We start from the raw sequence: 17,361 nt of genomic DNA on the forward strand, positions 1-17,361 counted from the left end.
GAATGTGACAAAAATTAGAAGATAAATTGTTTTATTATGTGAGGGTTTGGGGTTTAATTATTTCACTGCCACCTACTGACTTGTCAGCATATAATTAAGTTAATGTTTTGTACTTCGACTGGATAGAAGTGGCTCTAATGTGAAGCACTTCAAGTTGTCAATATGACAAAAAAAACAACGTTGATCCAAGCGTGAAAATTATATATATATATATATATATATATATATATAGTACCCCACCCCATGCATCTTATTTTTTTTTTGACTATTTGAGCTCAGGTAACTGGTAAATTTCTCCACTGTGAGATCAATAAAGTGAATCAATCAGTCAAAGGATGGTTTTCAATTAGAATCCACTTAGTAAATGTTGCTCATGTCCATCTTTGCTAACAGACTTGTGTTTGATCCAGATCAGGAATAAATATTGGTTTCTGATTGTTATTTTTTTTTTTTTTTACCTAAATCTCACTATTTTTTTTACCTGTAGATAGATGTGCCATTTTTTTTTATTTTTTCTATGGTTATTTAACTTTTTTTTATATATCTTTTTATCATTATAAATACACTAATTAGTTTTGGTCAGTACACATTTAATTTCCAGTGTTGTCAGGATAATTTGTCCGGAAATGGAGGACGTGGCTCCCGGAAGAAGGAAGCATCCTCCGCATCAGGCTGCCTGCTGCTGTTCTGATCAGAAAGTGGCAGCAGCAGCTCTCCAGTGGAGGAGCTCAGCGGACAGGACCTGTGTTGTTGAAGGCAGAGCTGCTCTGCGGTGAGTGGAACGCCGCCATGTTTATGTTTGATCATTTTTATTGCTGACAGGCAGCAGTCATGCTCCTCTGCAGGAGTCTGGTAATAAACCAACTGTTACCTCGTTTTATCAATAGGGGCATTAGGACGGTGAGTGGGACATCCGTTCACTTTGCTGGTCTGTTTCATTTTTAGCCGTTAATGTTGAACAAAATGCGGCTAATAATCCTGGTTATGTAGGTGGAACCATTAGCCGGTTAGCTGCCTTTAGCTACTGAGGTGCCTCTTGGTTTGCATTTTATATTATAGCTGTAATCAATAGAGGCATAGAGGGTGGATTTGGAAACTCAATTCAATGTGAGCATTTTTTAAAAACATAAACAACTTGCAGTTAGCTAGCATTAGCTTACAGGAGAAACATTTACTACCTATAATGTCTCATTTGGTCACGCGCACCTGGCTCGCAGATTTTGCAGTCACGTGACAGAGCGGCGTTCTGTCAGACCAGTATACCTATGTCCGTCCCCTTTAGTTTTGTACGAAAAATTGTCTAAACTACCTTAACAGGTGTATGTTCATTTAGTCATTCAAAAAACAACAACATTCTAATTACTTATTTTTTGTTGTTTTTGAGGCGTATGGCGATTTTACCTTAATTTTTTTTCGTACATGACTACAGGGATACATACAACGACGGAGCATCAGGGCAAGGCTAGAGATTATTTTTTTCTTTAATTTCGAGAATAAAGTCCTAACATTGCGAGAATAAATATGTAATATTACGAGAATGAAGTCATCAACCGGTTTCAGAAAGTAAGCTTTGAGTTCCAACCAGCAGATTATGGCCGACCAGCTCCACCAATCAGCAACCTGAGTCCAATTTGACATCCTGCCCACTTTGATGCTGCTGCTAAAAGATTTAATTATTGGTCAAACCAGAGCCAAAAAATAACTTCACATGATGCTCCACATTCCTCATTTTAGGGAATAAAAGTTCTTCTTTTAGGAGTTGTCATAAAATACCACTTGTTTCTCATAGGTTTAGGACTTTATTCTTCTAATATTACGACTTTATTTTCATAATTTTACGATTTTATTCTTGTAACTTTACGACTTTATTCTCATAATTTTGCGACTTTATTCTCGTAATTTTGCGACTTTATTCTCGTAATTTTGCGACTTTATTCTCGTAATTTTGCGACTTTATTTTCGTAATTTTGCGACTTTAATCTCGTTATTTTACTATTTTATTCTCGTAATTTTACGGCTTTATTCTCATAATATTACGACTTCTCATAATATTACGACTTCTCATAATATTACGACTTCTCATAATTTTACGACTTCTCATAATTTTACGACTTTATTCTCGTAATTTTACAATTTTTTTCTCATAATTTCATGACTGTATACTTGTAATTTTACAACTTCTCATAATTTTACGACTATTATTGTAATATTACGACTTCTCGTAATTTTAAGACTTTATTCTCATAATTTTACGACTTTAGTCTCGTAATTTTATGACTTCTCGTAATTTTAAGACTTTATTCTCATAATTTTACGACTTTAGTCTCGTAATTTTATGACTTCTCGTAATTTTACGACTTTATTCTCGTAATTTTACAACTTTATGCTCGTAATTTTGACTATATTCTCGTAATTTTACGACTTTTCGTAATTTTACGACTTTATTCTTGTAATTTTACGACTTTATTCTCGTAATTTTACGATTTTATTCTCGTAATTTAACTTTTTTATTCTTGTAATTTTACGGCTTTATTCTCGTAATTTTACCATTTTATTCTCATAATTTTATGACTTTATTCTTGTAATTTTACAACTTCTCATAATTTTACAACTTTATTATTGTAATATTACGACTTCTCTTAATTTTAAGACTTTTTTCTCGTAATTTTACGACTTTAGTCTCGTAATTTTATGACTTCTCGTAATTTTACGACTTTATTCTTGTAATTTTACGACTTTATTCTCGTAATTTTACAACTTTATGCTCGTAATTTTGACTATATTCTCGTAATTTTACGACTTTTCGTAATTTTACGACTTTATTCTTGTAATTTTACGACTTTATTCTCGTAATTTTACGATTTTATTCTCCTAATTTCACGATTTTATTCGCGTACCTGTACGACTTTATTCTCATAATTTTGCGACTTTATTCTCGTAATTTAACTTTTTTATTCTTGTAATTTTACGGCTTTATTCTCACAATATTACGACTTCTCATAATTTTACGACTTTATTCTCGTAATTTTACCATTTTATTCTCATAATTTTATGACTTTATTCTTGTAATTTTACAACTTCTCATAATTTTACAACTTTATTATTGTAATATTACGACTTCTCGCAATTTTAAGACTTTGTTCTCGTAATTTTACGACTTTAGTCTCGTAATTTTATGACTTCTCGTAATTTTACGACTTTATTCTCGTAATTTTATGACTATTCTCATTATTTTACGACTTTATTCTCGTAATTTTACAACTTTATGCTCGTAATTTTGACTATATTCTTGTAATTTTACGACTTTATGCTCGTAATTTTTTGGGTATATTTTCGTAATTTTACGAGTATATTCTCATAATTTTATGACGGCCAGGCTTCTGTTACCATAATAATGTAATAAAATTACGAGACTGCAAAATAGTGTACTCACTGCAAAAAATATAAATCTCAATAAGTTATTTTTTCTTAAAATAAGTGTGTTTTTCCTTGATTTGAGGAGATAAGTAAGACACTTTGCCAATGGAACAAGACAATTTCCTTTTAAAATAAGAAAAAACTATTTTATCGTCTTATTTCAAGTAAATATTATCTAACTATCTTATTTTAAGAGTGAAAATACTCATTCCATTGGCAAATCATCTTATTTACCTGCTCAAATTAAGGCTAAATATACTTAATTTAAGCCATTTTTTACTTATTTCTGGATTGTTTTTGCAGTGCTGTCAAAGATGACGCCAGGACTCTTAACCTGGGGGTACGGTGAGACGGTGGAGTTAAGGATAAGGTGGATTTGGTGCCAATGAAGTGAACCTCGGTTTTAGTGCCGTTTAATTTAAGGACCTTTTGGATGAACCAGGTTTTAACTTCACAGATGCAATCAGTCAGGGAGGTTGGCGGAAGGGTGGATGAGGGTTTAGTAGTGAGGGAGAGCTCGGTGTCATGAGCATAACAGTGGAAATTAATGTTAAATTTGCGGAAGATACTGCCAAGGGGAAGGAGTTAGATGATGAAGAGGAGGGGCCTCAGGACTGAACCCTGGGGGCCCCCTGATGTGACTGAAGAGGGGATCGATATGAAGGATTTTAGTTGAATGAACTGAGTGCGGCCAGAGAGGTAATGGTGTCGTTTAAGAACAGAAATAGTTATGAAAAGCCTTCTAAACCCTGGAGGCTACGTGACCAGCTCTCAAACGTTGTCTTCCAGTTTAGAAAGGGGATCAAACATATTTTTATATCCCACCACTTCCACATTATCAAATGTTTTAAAGGCCAGTTGCAATTGTTTCATTTCCAAAGGGCAGGCTGCTCTGGTATCCTAACCTTACTCCTGTATATTTTGCCATTTTAGCCCATTTTTACTCTCTGAAAGAACACATGCCTCTAATCTATCTCCTGATGCCTTTTTTGGTTCTGCTGCGACCGGCCGGATTCAGCCACATGTTGCACAGGATACTAGATTTCATTTGTCAGCATCTTTTTTTCACTTGTCAGCACCTTTTTTTTTTCCTTTCTTTGGTCAGCATCAGCAGGATTGAAGGAGCTTACTTTTTGGCTTGCAGCAGAAATGTTACGGAGTGAATTTTGTAGCATTGTTGCAAGCAAGGAAAATGTTTTGGAAAGAAATTTCACAAAAGAAATATAAAATCCACTAATGAAACCTTGAAAAACTTTTTAATAATTTCTTTTTTTCCATAAAAAAGAAATTAGTTTATTTTCAAAAGTTTTATTTTTTTTAATTTTATGTAACAAATTTATTTTCTTGAAATTGAGTTTTATGAATTAATCATCCAGATCGTATTCTCCTCAGTTCTGGGTGCGGATTTTCCTCTGGAGTGAGGAGTAAAGACGCGTTTGAAATGAAGTGAATGTAATCTATGAAACATTATTTGTAAAACGGGTCACACTGTGTGGTCTGACCATAAACATACTTATGAATTTTGTTCTTTGAACCTTCAGGTATTTAAACATTCTCTTCTCTTAAAGGCGTTTTGGAGAGGCATGAATGACTTTGCTGTTCTCAACACTGGGCGGAAGATGCCCCTGATTGGACTGGGGACCTGGAAGAGTGAGCCGGGAAAGGTAAAGGCTGAACGTTTATCTTCCGTTTATCATCCATCCATAGTGCTGTGTTCAGGGATCCGGATCTAAAATGTCTATGGAGGGAATTTCTTTCCATTATTGTTGCAAAGAACATGTGTAAATAGAAATTATTTAAAAAAAAGCCATCCATATATTAAACTTTACAAAATGTATCAATAAAAAGGGTTTTAGAGGGTTTCCACAGGTCATTCAAAATCATTAAAAGTAATTAAATTATTATTATTTTAAATTTAATTAGCATTAAAATTCATTAAATGTGCTTATCGTTGCATTTAAAATGCTTTATTTTCGTCGGATATATCACGTGTTTGCGTGGAACTGCTTCTGGTTGATCGTAAAGCTGTACGTTTAGAAAAGAAGCGTGAGGCGGAGATAAAGCTAGAGAATGGGAAAAAATGAAAATTTCAATAAAAGTGGCTGGAAAAGAAATAATTCTTGACATGGCTGCCGTGTTTTTATATATATATATATATATATATATATATATATATATATATATATATATATAAAAGGGGTGGAACGGTTCACAAAATCCACGGTTCGGTTCACGGTTTTCGGTTCGGTATATGTTGATTGTTACACCGAAATCCCATAAAAATTAATGAAATGAATGAAAAAATCCAAAAAAATTTATGAATTGTAATTATTTTTACTGATTCGTGGAAACCATGGATCATTTCCTCATGTTTTGCTGCTTTGAATTTAATCATCTCGCGCATGCCTTCTACACTCACAGGCCACTTTATTAGGTACACCTGTCCAACTGCTCGTTAACAATTTCTAAGCAGCCAATCACATGGCGGCAACTCAGTGCATTTAGGCATGTAGACATGGTCAAGACAATCTCCTGCAGTTCAAACCGAGCATCAGTATGGGGAAGAAAGGTGATTTGAGTGACTTTGAACGTGGCATGATTGTTGGTGCCAGAAGGGCTGGTCTGAAAATTTCAGAAACTGCTGATCTACTGGGATTTTCACGCACAACCATCTCTAGGGTTTACAGAGAATGGTCCGAAAAAGAAAAAACATCCAGTGAGCTGCAGTTCTGTGGGCCAGAATGCCTTGTTGATGCCAGAGGTCAGAGGAGAATGGTCAGACTGGTTCGAGCTGATAGAAGGGCAACAGTGACTCAAATAACCACCCGTTACAACCAAGGAGGGCAGAAGAGCATCTCTGAACACACAGTACATCGACCTTTGAGGCAGATGGGCTACAGCAGCAGAAGACCACACCGGGTGCCACTCCTTTCAGCTAAGAACAGGAAACTGAGGCTACAATTTGCACAAGCTCATGGAAATTGGACAATAGAAGATTGGAAAAACGTTGCCTGGTCTGATGAGTCTCGATTTCTGCTGCGACATTCGGATGGTAGGGTCAGAATTTGGCGTCTACAACATGAAAGCATGGATCCATCCTGCCTTGTATCAACGGTTCAGGCTGGTGGTGGTGGTGTCATGGTGTGGGGAATATTTTCTTGGCACTCTTTGGGCCCCTTGGTACCAATTGAGCATCGTTGCAACGCCACAGCCTACCTGAGTATTGTTGCTGACCATGTCCATCCCTTTATGACCACAATGTACCCAACTTCTGATGGCTACTTTCAGCAGGATAATGCGCCATGTCATAAAGCTGGAATCATCTCAGACTGGTTTCTTGAACATGACAATGAGTTCACTGTACTCAAATGGCCTCCACAGTCACCAGATCTCAATCCAATAGAGCATCTTTGGGATGTGGTGGAACGGGAGATTCGCATCATGGATGCGCAGACGACAAATCTGCGGCAACTGTCTGATGCCATCATGTCAATATGGACCAAACTCCCTGAGGAATGCTTCCAGCACCTTGTTGAATCTATGCCACGAAGAATTGAGGCAGTTCTGAAGGCAAAAGGGGGTCCAACCCGTTACTACCATGGGGTACCTAATAAAGTGGCCGGTGAGTGTACAATCTCCAAGGAACTCAGAGCGGAGCGGATGGGAGCCACAGTGGAGGCTGTAGGGTTTGCTTTGTGCAGGCAGTCTGATGCACGGCGGAGCGGAGCGCTGACGGAGTATGAGGGACTTCGGGGTTAGCCTGACATGTTGGTCATGTTGATGTTAATATAAACAAAACGTGTTGCACAATGCTTGCACACTGTTACACTTTTATCCACAACTTTCTTTCCGCCGTCATCGTAGGTCACTCTAAATGCAAAGCGCTCCCATACAGCAGACCTATAAAGTGCTGCTGGCGCGTCTTCCAAATCCTGTTCTTTCCCACTCGCCATACCCACACAATTCTCCAAACGACTGATTTTTTTCTGCTACACCCGGCTACGCTGCTTCGCTTCTTCTTCTTCTTGTTTACTACTGGTGGTTGGTTTTGGTCACAGTACCGCCACCTTCTGCTCTGGAGTGTACACGCTTCGCCTATGAGAAAAAGGAGCAGCGCATGAACCGAACGCAACACACGCGAACCGAACCGAGACAGTCGAACCGAACGGTTCGGGCGGTTTTCATAAATCGTTCCATCCCTAAAATATACACTATATTGCCAAAAGTATTTGCTCACCCATCCAAATTATTGGAATCAGGTGTTCCAATCACTTCCATGGCCACAGGTGTATAAATTCAAGCACCTAGGCATGCAGACTGTTTTTACAAACATTTGTGAAAGAATGGGTCGCTCTCAGGAGCTCAGTGAATTCCAGCGTGGAACTGTGATAGGATGCCACCTGTGCAACAAATCCAGTCGTGAAATTTCCTCGCTCCTAAATATTCCACAGTCAACTGTCAGCTGTATTATAAGAAAATGGAAGTGTTTGGGAACGACAGCAACTCAGCCACGAAGTGGTAGGCCACGTAAACTGACGGAGCGGGGTCAGCGGATGCTGAAGCGCATAGTGCGAAGAGGTCGCCAACTTTCTGCAGAGTCAATCACTACAGACCTCCAAACTTCATATGGCCTTCAGATTAGCTCAAGAACAGTGCGCAGAGAGCTTCATGGAATGGGTTTCCATGGTCGAGCAGCTGCATCCAAGCCATACATCACCAAGTGCAATGCAAAGCGTCGGATGCGGTGGTGTAAAGCACGCCGCCACTGGACTCTAGAGCAGTGGAGACGCGTTCTCTGGAGTGACGAATCGCGCTTCTCCATCTGGCAATCTGATGGACGGGTCTGGGTTTGGCGGTTGCCAGGAGAACGGTACTTGTCTGACTGCATTGTGCCAAGTGTAAAGTTTGGTGGAGGGGGGATTATGGTGTGGGGTTGTTTTTCAGGAGCTGGGCTTGGCCCCTTAGTTCCAGTGAAAGGAACTCTGAATGCTTCAGCATACCAAGACATTTTGGACAATTCCATGCTCCCAACTTTGTGGGAACAGTTTGGAGCTGGCCCCTTCCTCTTCCAACATGACTGTGCACCAGTGCACAAAGCAAGGTCCATAAAGACATGGATGACAGAGTCTGGTGTGGATGAACTTGACTGGCCTGCACAGAGTCCTGACCTCAACCCGATAGAACACCTTTGGGATGAATTAGAGCGGAGACTGAGAGCCAGGCCTTCTCGTCCAACATCAGTGTGCGACCTCACAAATGCGCTTCTGGAAGAATGGTCAAAAATTCCCATAAACACACTCCTAAACCTTGTGGACAGCCTTCCCAGAAGAGTTGAAGCTGTTCTAGCTGCAAAGGGTGGACCGACGTCATATTGAACCCTATGGATTAGGAACGGGATGTCACTTAAGCTCATATGTGAGTCAAGGCAGGTGAGCAAATACTTTTGGCAATATAGTGTATATATATATATATGCATTAAATTAGAGTCACTCATTCCTGCATAAACCCTGTTTTAATAGCAACTTTCTTTTCTTCTACCGTATTTTCACGACTATAAGGCGCACCTAAACGTCTTTTTTTTCCCCTCAAAGTGTGGGGTGCGCCCTATGGTGCGGTGCGCCCTATCTGCGGACGTTGTTGAGACCACCATGAGTATGTGAGAACCTTAAAGGGGGAAGTGTGGGCGTGGCTTGTGTATAAAAGAACAGAACAATTTTTCCATCCGGACCAGGACTACAGTTGCTCAGCGACGTCCGGCGGATTATGATGAAAAGCTGGCGAGCTTCCACTCTTTCTGCAGCAAACACATCGCTGACAAAGTCATCCAGCCAAGCCACATCACCAACATGGACGAGGTGCCGCTCACTTTCGACATCCCGGTGAATCACACCGTGGAGAAGAAGGGGACCAGCACTGTAGCGATACACACAACGGGGTATGAAAAGGCGTCGTTTACTGTTGTGCTTGGCTGCCACGCCTATGGTGATTTTTAAAAGAAAGACTTTGCCTAAAGAGACTTTTCCAGCTGGAGTTGTTATTAAGGCGAATGAAAAAGGCTGGATGGACGAGGAGATGATGAAAGCTTGGCTGAGGGAGGTGTATGTAAGGAGACCAGGTGGTTTTTTCCACGCATCACCATCTCTGTTAATTTGTGACTCCATGCGTGCCCATCTCACAGCCGATGTGAAAAAAAAGGTCAAAGAAATTAACGCTGTGCTTGCTGTTATTCCGGGAGGTCTGACAAAGGAACTTCAACCGCTCGACATCGGTGTGAACCGGCCGTTCAAAGTAAGGCTGCGGCGTGGGAGCGATGGATGACAGACGGAGAGCACAGTTTCACTAAAAGTGGAAGGCAGCGCCGGGCAAGTTACGCCACCGTTTGCGGATGGATTGTAGATGCTTGGACTAACGTTTCTGCTGGGACTGTTGTTCGAGCTTTCGCAAAAGCCGGCATTATTTCCAAGGAGCCGCCCGGCACGGAAAGTGACTCTGACAGCGAAGAAGAAGGGGGCGCTCCCTATAGTACGGTGCGCCTTATGTGTGTGTTAAATACAGAAATGGCACACATAACTGAGACTGCGCCTTTTAGTCCGGTGCGCCTTATGGTCGTGAAAATACGGTATTTATTTTTTCTTTTCTTTTTTCAGACTTACTTTTACAGAGTTTATATGTAAAAATGTTATTCCTTTTTTTAATCTTTAAAGTTAAATAAATGTACATACTTTTCAAACTGTGTTTCACAAAGTTCTTCACAAGTCTAATCCATACGCTCGCATCAGGCTCCTCTCTTCAGGGGAAAGACATTTTCACGAGAATCACATTTGTGAAACTCAATCCAGAGTTTAGAAAAAAAAACAAAGTAAAAATATACATTAAAACATTTTTGTTTTATCAGATTTCATTTTTCTACAAGGTTATACAAGATATTTAAAAAAAATTGTTCTGGATTTTTCCTTTTTTCTTAATTTTCCCAAATATTGTAACAAAGTTCACTCCATAAACATCCATTTCCAATGACTGCTGGCAAATAAACTTTTAGCTAATTTGGAGCAATGATCTTTGATCAACATTGTCCTCTGGAATGTTATAAAAAAACTGAACTAAACAATAAAGTTTAAATATCTGAGGGATTGCTGCAAAGCCGATGACATCATTTGGACATTAAATTTACCAATTACACTAAATTTGATGACTTTGTCAGATAAAACCTGAATATTGAATTAATAAATGTAAGCCTGTCAGTATGATAACATTGATTTATATGTGTGCCTCTGGATTTGATCTGTTGGAGAATAAAACAAAATCACCTACTGACTGATTGGGTTCATCTTCTTAACAATTGGGTTGGACTGCCCCCTTGTGGACAAAGCTGGCAGCTAGTCTGCCTTCAGTAGGATGTCATCTCAACCGTCTTAAAGTAGTCAGCAGTTTGTTTGCGTCCTGTTATTAATTTTTCAGACCTTTAGGACTGTTTAAGTCAGACGATGTTCATTTCCAGGTGAAACAAGCAGTCATCTGGGCTCTGGAGGCTGGTTACCGTCACATCGACTGCGCAGCCATCTATGGGAATGAGGTGGAGATTGGAGAAGCTCTGCAGGAGATGCTCGGCCCAGACAAGGTAAACAGCCTTTCCCCTCAGCTGCCGTTCTTACCGTTTGGGTTTCTGAAGATAAATGTTCCAAAGCACAGAACAATCCATGAGCTTTTATGTTTTTATGTCATTCATTTTGTTGTTACGTGATTTAAAGTTACACGACGCAATCTCCTTTATAAGCTCCTTTCTGTTTTCCTCAGTCTCTGAGACGAGAGGATGTCTTTATCACCTCCAAGCTGTGGAACAACCGCCATCATCCTGACGATGTTGAGCCGTCCCTTCTGAAGACGCTGAAGGACCTGAAGCTGGAGTACCTGGACCTTTACCTCATCCACTGGCCCTACGCCTTCCAGTAAGAGCAACCGTCGCTGCAGACTAGCGCTGCAGACTAGCCTTGCAGACTAGCATCATGTAACGCTCCTTCTCTCCGTTTGCTAGACGAGGCGACGTTCCTTTTCCCAGAAAGGAGGACGGAACCTTGCTGTACGACGACACTGACTACAAGGTGACCTGGGCGGCCATGGAGAAGCTGGTGGAGAAGGGCCTGGTTCGATCCATCGGCCTGTCCAACTTCAACAGCCGGCAGATCGACGACGTCCTGTCGGTGGCCAGCATCAAACCTACCGTCCTTCAGGTACGTGGCGCGAGTGAAGAGGACGGGTGAAAGGCTGTCCGCTAAAGTGACCTCTGTAACTTGGTCCGGCAGGTAGAGAGCCACCCTTACCTGGCCCAGGTAGATCTGCTGGCGCACTGTCGGGATCGGGGTTTGGTGATGACGGCGTACAGCCCTCTGGGTTCCCCCGACCGGGCCTGGAAGCATCCAGACGAGCCCATCCTGCTGCAGGAACCCGCCATTCTCTCACTGGCAGAGAAATATCAGAAGTCTTCTGCTCAGATCATCCTGAGGTGAGTTCGCCGGGTCCAATGTTCTGAGAGGAATGCTGCTTTGATCTAACGCCCCTCGGTCCAATTCAGTATTTCTGATTGGCCTTCAGTGTATGGATGAAACATATGGAAGAAAAACAGTCTCATTAGAATCTACCTTTTTTTGTACACTGAATTTTACACTGATTTTTTTTACACATTGAATTCCTTACGCTGAACGTTTATTTGGTATAAACACAGGTGCAAAAAATTTGACTGCAAATGTGCTGACCGTTCTGCTGAACTCAAGCCAACGCAATCTACATTCGATGCAGTCGGTCAGCTTCTAGCCAATGAAATGATCTCATTTGGTCATGTGACACAACAGTTGGAGATAACTTTGTTCCCGAATGAAGCTGAATGAGGAGTTTTTCACAGCTGGTGCGGAGCCCCTGACTGCCAAGGCTCTCGGCTTGATCCGGAACAAGCAGCTGGCGGCAATCTTTTTTTTTTTTTTCTGACCAAATGAGCTCATTTCATTGGCTAGAAGCTAACTGACTGTATCGAATGTAGATTGTGTTGGCTTGAGTTCACCAAAAGGTCAACACTTTTTCAGTCAAAATTTTTGCAGCTGAATTTTCACCAGATAAAAATTTAGTGTTTAAAATTTAGTGTACAAAAAAAAGCGGATTCCAATGAGACTGTTTTTTCTTTCTTAGAAACACAACAATATCACTTATACAGCTTTGCACTAACCTGAGGTGATTTTATTTAAAGTAAACACAGATGTGTTTTATATTTAACCTCATTAAAACCACCGGCGACCCGTTGATGTTTAGTGGCGTAAATGCATAAAACTAGTGGCTACTAGAATCACAGTTTTTTTTAAATACATTTATGCAGATAGAGAAATGTGTTGGTTTATCTGAGCCACAGCAAACCTTCTAGCATTGATAGCATGACTGTCCTGTCCTGCCATCTGTGGGGCCCACGGATCTCCTCGGGCTACCAGAGACTCAGATGCATCTCCATCTTCCCCAGTTCAGATTATGAGCCAGACTTGTATTGAAACAGAAACGTGGCCTGAAGTGTAATGGAAAAAATTTTTAAATCTAGATAAGTCATTTTTTCTTAAAATAAGTGCATTTGTTCTTGAATTGAGGAGATAAAAGACACATTTTGCCAATGAAAGAATGCAATTTAGATTTAAAATAAGAAAACACTATTGCATTGTCTTATTTCAACTGCATATTATTTAATTATTTTAAGAGTAAAAATGCTCATTCCTTTGGAAAAAAATCCCATTCACCTATTCAAATTAAGGGTAAATACACTTAATTCAAGAAAGTTTTATTATATCTAGATAATTTGTCTAGTGTGTTAAATAATAACTAGCCTCGTGAGACCATCCTGATCTCGCGAGCTTTCAAGGTTTCACTCGCTAATCAGTCTGGAGACTCTCCGTTGAAGAAAATTTGGAGCCGTTCACCAAACGAACGTCCAATCAGCGTTGGCTTTGAGGCGGGTTGAGGTGTGACGCAACGAGAAGCGCGACAGTTCAGTCTAAAGAACATGGCGGCTTCAGCCGATGAAACTAGCGTTAGCGTGGCTATCGAGCAAGTTTTATCGGAATTACAGAGTATTTCTTCACTGAAAGAAGAGCAAAAAACTGCTCTGGAGGCTTTTCTCAGAGCAAAGGTGTTTTTGCTCTTCTCCCCACTGGTTTCGGCAAGAGTTTGATCTATCAATTGGCTTGTGCCTGGCTTGTGGTTGTGTTTTCATCGTCGCTCTGTTAGTACGTCATATGCTTCGTTGATCTGATTGGTTTATTTGGCCCGTCTATCACCAACATAGGCCAATCAGCTAACCAGTATTTTCGCCCCTTCCCAAAATTACTTCAACGGAAGGTTTCCAGATGGATATGCGGAGCAAATCCATCTGGCGGAGTCAGGTTAAATAGTAACAGGGTTAAATAATAACCCCATGTTGTCCTGGAAATAAGACCAACACAAACACAAAAGTTACTTTTCTGCAGAAGAGAAGAGAAGACAGGTGGAGAATTTTCACTCCCTGAATGTCTGTGGTCAACTCTGCTGGGACGTCTCTGTCCCCAGCCTTTATTATCAGACTTCAAAGGAGTAACAGGAGGGGCCAGTTGGTGCCGGGGGGCCAGAGATTGTCAGGAGGGGCCAGATGTTTACACATGATAAAGCATGATGGTTCCTTGTGCAGTTTTATTGCAGAAGGAACTTACAGAAAGGAAACTTACTTTTCCTTTTCTGGGAGAATCATTTATTCTCCCTGTTTGAAGTTAAAACATCAGAACATTCCTTGCATTCCTGTAAATTAATACAAATAAAATAATGACATTTACATTTTCCTAAAATGTTCCAAGTTCTTTGTCTTCAATCACCGTGTTGAACTGTTTGCAGATGGCAGACGCAGCGAGGAGTGGTAACTATTCCCAAGAGCGTGACGGAGTCCCGCATCAAGGAGAACATCCAGGTCGGCCCTACGTTTAACACTTTCAGGACTTTCTGTGCTTCTGTTTTTAGCTGAAAGTTATTTTAACTTTTATTTCTCTTTCAGGTGTTTGACTTTACCCTCGAAGCAGAAGAAATGAAGAGCATCACAGCAATAAACAGAGGCTGGCGTTACATCGTACCCATGATCGAGGTTAGTGGGCAGCTGCTTATTTCTATGGAGAGACATTTTAGTCAGAGTTCAATACATTGTTAATGAATATTGTAAAATATGAATAAATTTCCCCATTAAATCAACAAATAAGAAATGTATTCTTTTATTTAGTTAATACTTATTTAGAGATTGATTTCTAAATGTATTTATTTAAAACTATATTAATATTTTTTTCTAAAGAAATATCTCTATATTTCCAGATTTATATATTTAGCTGATAATGGAATTTGGTAGAGTTTCTCTGTTACATTGAACACCCCTATTAATCTTAATTATTTTAATTTCTACATATTTGGGTGTTTATATATCTAATAACTGATGGACAATAATATTTCACTATTGAATTGAGGTTTATTGGACTAACAAAAAATGTGCATTAGGAATTAAGACAAAATTTGACAGTTTTATGAATGAGGCGGAAGGTTGCGTGTAACACTTATTCCCATCACTGTAAATGTAGCTACAGATAGGAGGCAAAAGCGGCTGCATATGGGCTTTGAATTTCAGAAAACAGGTTCTGGAAAGTCCTTAAAAGTGTTTGTATTCAGTGTGTGAGAACCGAGGTCAGGGCCACAGCCTGAGAGTTTTACCCGTGGAAAGACGAGCGCTAACTTTGCTTTTCTATGCTCCAGGTGGAAGGAAAGCGGGTTCCCCGGGATGCAGGACATCCTTTCTACCCCTTCAATGACCCCTACTGATGACCTCTTCTAAAGCCTGAATTCGTGCCTTCAACTTTAACCTCACGATCGTGGTTGTTGTTCCCTTTGTCTTCAGTGTCTTAGATTCTGCACCTTCTGTTGGAATGCATCAAACTCACAGCAACAGACCGTAAAAAATAAATCACTGTAACTGAATGAACACCTCTTCTTTTTTTAAATAAACATTTTCTTACGTTACAAAGTGTTTTTATTTACAGTTAATAAAGGTGTTCAGCCTCCTGCTGCGTGCTCCAAGGTGCACGCCTGCACAATCGCACACTGCTCACGCATTCCCAGCTCACCAAATCTATGCAGCGCAAAAATAAAATCCAACATAAACTGTAAATTAATTAGACCAATAACTTTTTTTTCTGTATCATTGATTTTACAACCAACAATGACAATACAAGAAACAGTTTTTTTCCTCAAATTTAGTTCCTTAAGACAGGGACTGGCCGCTCCCAGACTTGGTGATCGCATTTTTTTACCGATTAATGCTAAATTCATTAAATCACTGCAAACGTATTAGTTTTAGTTCTAGATAATGATCCACTGACAGTGTTGGGCACGTTACTTTGAAAAAGTAATTAGTTATAGTTACTAGTTCTCCCAAAAAGTGAGTTACTCTACAATAAAAGTAACTAGTTACTAGTAAAAGTAACTATTGCATTACTTTTGTGTTTCTCGCCCCCGTAACCCTCACCACCCAGCCCCCACCTTCTTGCCGTGTTTCCAAAGCCAGCTGAATAGAGCGGACGACAAAGACAAGAACCTGCAGAGAGTTTTGAATTTATTGCAACTCAACGTAAATGACATCAGGGGGGAACGCTATCTGATGGGCCTATAAACCGCTGAGATAGCGTTCCCCTCTTCTTAACATGGGGGGAACGGTATCTGATGCGGTGTATATATCATCAGGCTGCATTACCTCTACTCATGGGTGTGAAGTTTTTTAACAGGGCGCTCAGATCAGTATGAAATTAATAACTTGGGATGTCTAATTCTGAAATCCTGTTTGTTTGGGTTGTTATAGATACTGCAACATCTATCTATCCATCCAGATTTCTCCCTTTCTCTATATAGGCTTTCATTTGATCGTTCACGCTCTCCATAGTTCTCCTGTGGCATGAGCACAGGGCGACTGTTGCGCGCCTTTAGCGAGCATGCGCGTTTCCTGTCGCTTGGTGAATCGTTCCGCCTGCACTGTGCGGAGATGCAGGGGAAACCGAATCTGATGGGGAAACGCAGCTCGACGTAACACCGGTATTTCCATCTGGAAAACGCTGTTTTGCTGCTGGAGTCATCCTCACTCTCCATCTCTCTGTGTGTGCTGTACGTTAACACCCGTAGCAGCCATTCTCATCCTTCCCTCTCTCACGACAAGGCGCGCACGAGTCCTATCATGAAAAAAGGTTAATTGTGCGACCTGAGTAACGCGCAGTAACGGCGTGTCGGCAATGGTAACTGCGTTCTAGTTACAGTCAAAGTAATTAGTTAGATTACTCGTTACTAAAAAAAGGTAACAGCGTTACTAACGCCGTTACTCCCATCACTGTCCACTGATCATTCTTTGCTTTTTCTCTCCCGCTATGATTCCAATGCTTGTGCTGTATCGACTGATGCCAGTAAATATATATATATCAGTGTTGCGCCGGTGCCATTTTTTGGCCCTAATACCTGACTACAGTATTGGCTGATACAATCTGTTGAAATTGATGTGTGTATATATGAAGAACTGCATACTACTTGGATGTAAAATAATCACCATCATGGCTTTATCAACCTGCTGCACTAATACAAAGTGAATCCCGTGGAACATTTTATTGCCTACCTGGAATGGGTGACAATAGTTGAATTAACTTTTGGCCCCTCAAAATGGTATCACGCCCTATTTGCAGAGATGAGTGATGTGGAGCCATCAAGTCATCTCTATATCATGTATTTGTTCTACCCAGCCACTGAACCAGGTGAGTCCAACCTGCAGAGGGAATTAACCTGTGCAGATTGGACTCACCTGGTTACGTGGCTGGGTAAAATAAATACATGACTTAAAGATGACTTATTGATTCCAGATCCCCCATCTCTGCCTAT

The 17,361-nt window shown here is 40.3% G+C and overlaps 1 protein-coding gene across 2 annotated transcripts; it reads left to right on the forward strand.

Moving 5' to 3' along the window:
* The first annotated feature begins 615 nt into the window (after positions 1-615).
* Positions 616-15,472, forward strand: akr1a1b (aldo-keto reductase family 1, member A1b (aldehyde reductase)). Of its 2 annotated transcripts, none has more exons than XM_038291555.1 (9): positions 616-772; positions 4,986-5,081; positions 10,916-11,035; positions 11,212-11,363; positions 11,450-11,645; positions 11,718-11,917; positions 14,308-14,380; positions 14,465-14,551; positions 15,205-15,472. In XM_038291555.1, exons 2-9 carry the CDS (start codon positions 5,001-5,003, stop codon positions 15,268-15,270), a joined length of 975 nt encoding a protein of 324 aa, XP_038147483.1. In that variant the 5' UTR covers positions 616-772; positions 4,986-5,000; the 3' UTR covers positions 15,271-15,472. The 2 variants fall into 2 exon arrangements, with proteins under 2 accessions (XP_038147483.1, XP_038147482.1); XM_038291554.1 differs by lacking the exon at positions 616-772 and adding an exon at positions 779-900.
* The last annotated feature ends 1,889 nt before the right edge of the window (positions 15,473-17,361 follow it).

This window comes from Cyprinodon tularosa, unplaced genomic scaffold (assembly GCF_016077235.1).
Source record: "Cyprinodon tularosa strain WSP-4 unplaced genomic scaffold, ASM1607723v1 ctg30, whole genome shotgun sequence".
Lineage (NCBI taxonomy): Eukaryota > Metazoa > Chordata > Actinopteri > Cyprinodontiformes > Cyprinodontidae > Cyprinodon > Cyprinodon tularosa.

What these genes read in the sequence shown, in the direction of transcription:
- akr1a1b (XM_038291554.1), top strand. Translation starts at nt 832, where the DNA reads ATGCTCCTCTGCAGGAGTCTGGTAATAAACCAACTGTTACCTCGTTTT. An exon ending in TCAATAGGGGCATTAGGACG is followed by an intron (nt 901 to 4,985) that starts GTGAGTGGGACA and finishes CTTCTCTTAAAG; the next exon opens with GCGTTTTGGAGAGGCATGAA. An exon ending in CACTGGCCCTACGCCTTCCA is followed by an intron (nt 11,364 to 11,449) that starts GTAAGAGCAACC and finishes TCCGTTTGCTAG; the next exon opens with ACGAGGCGACGTTCCTTTTC.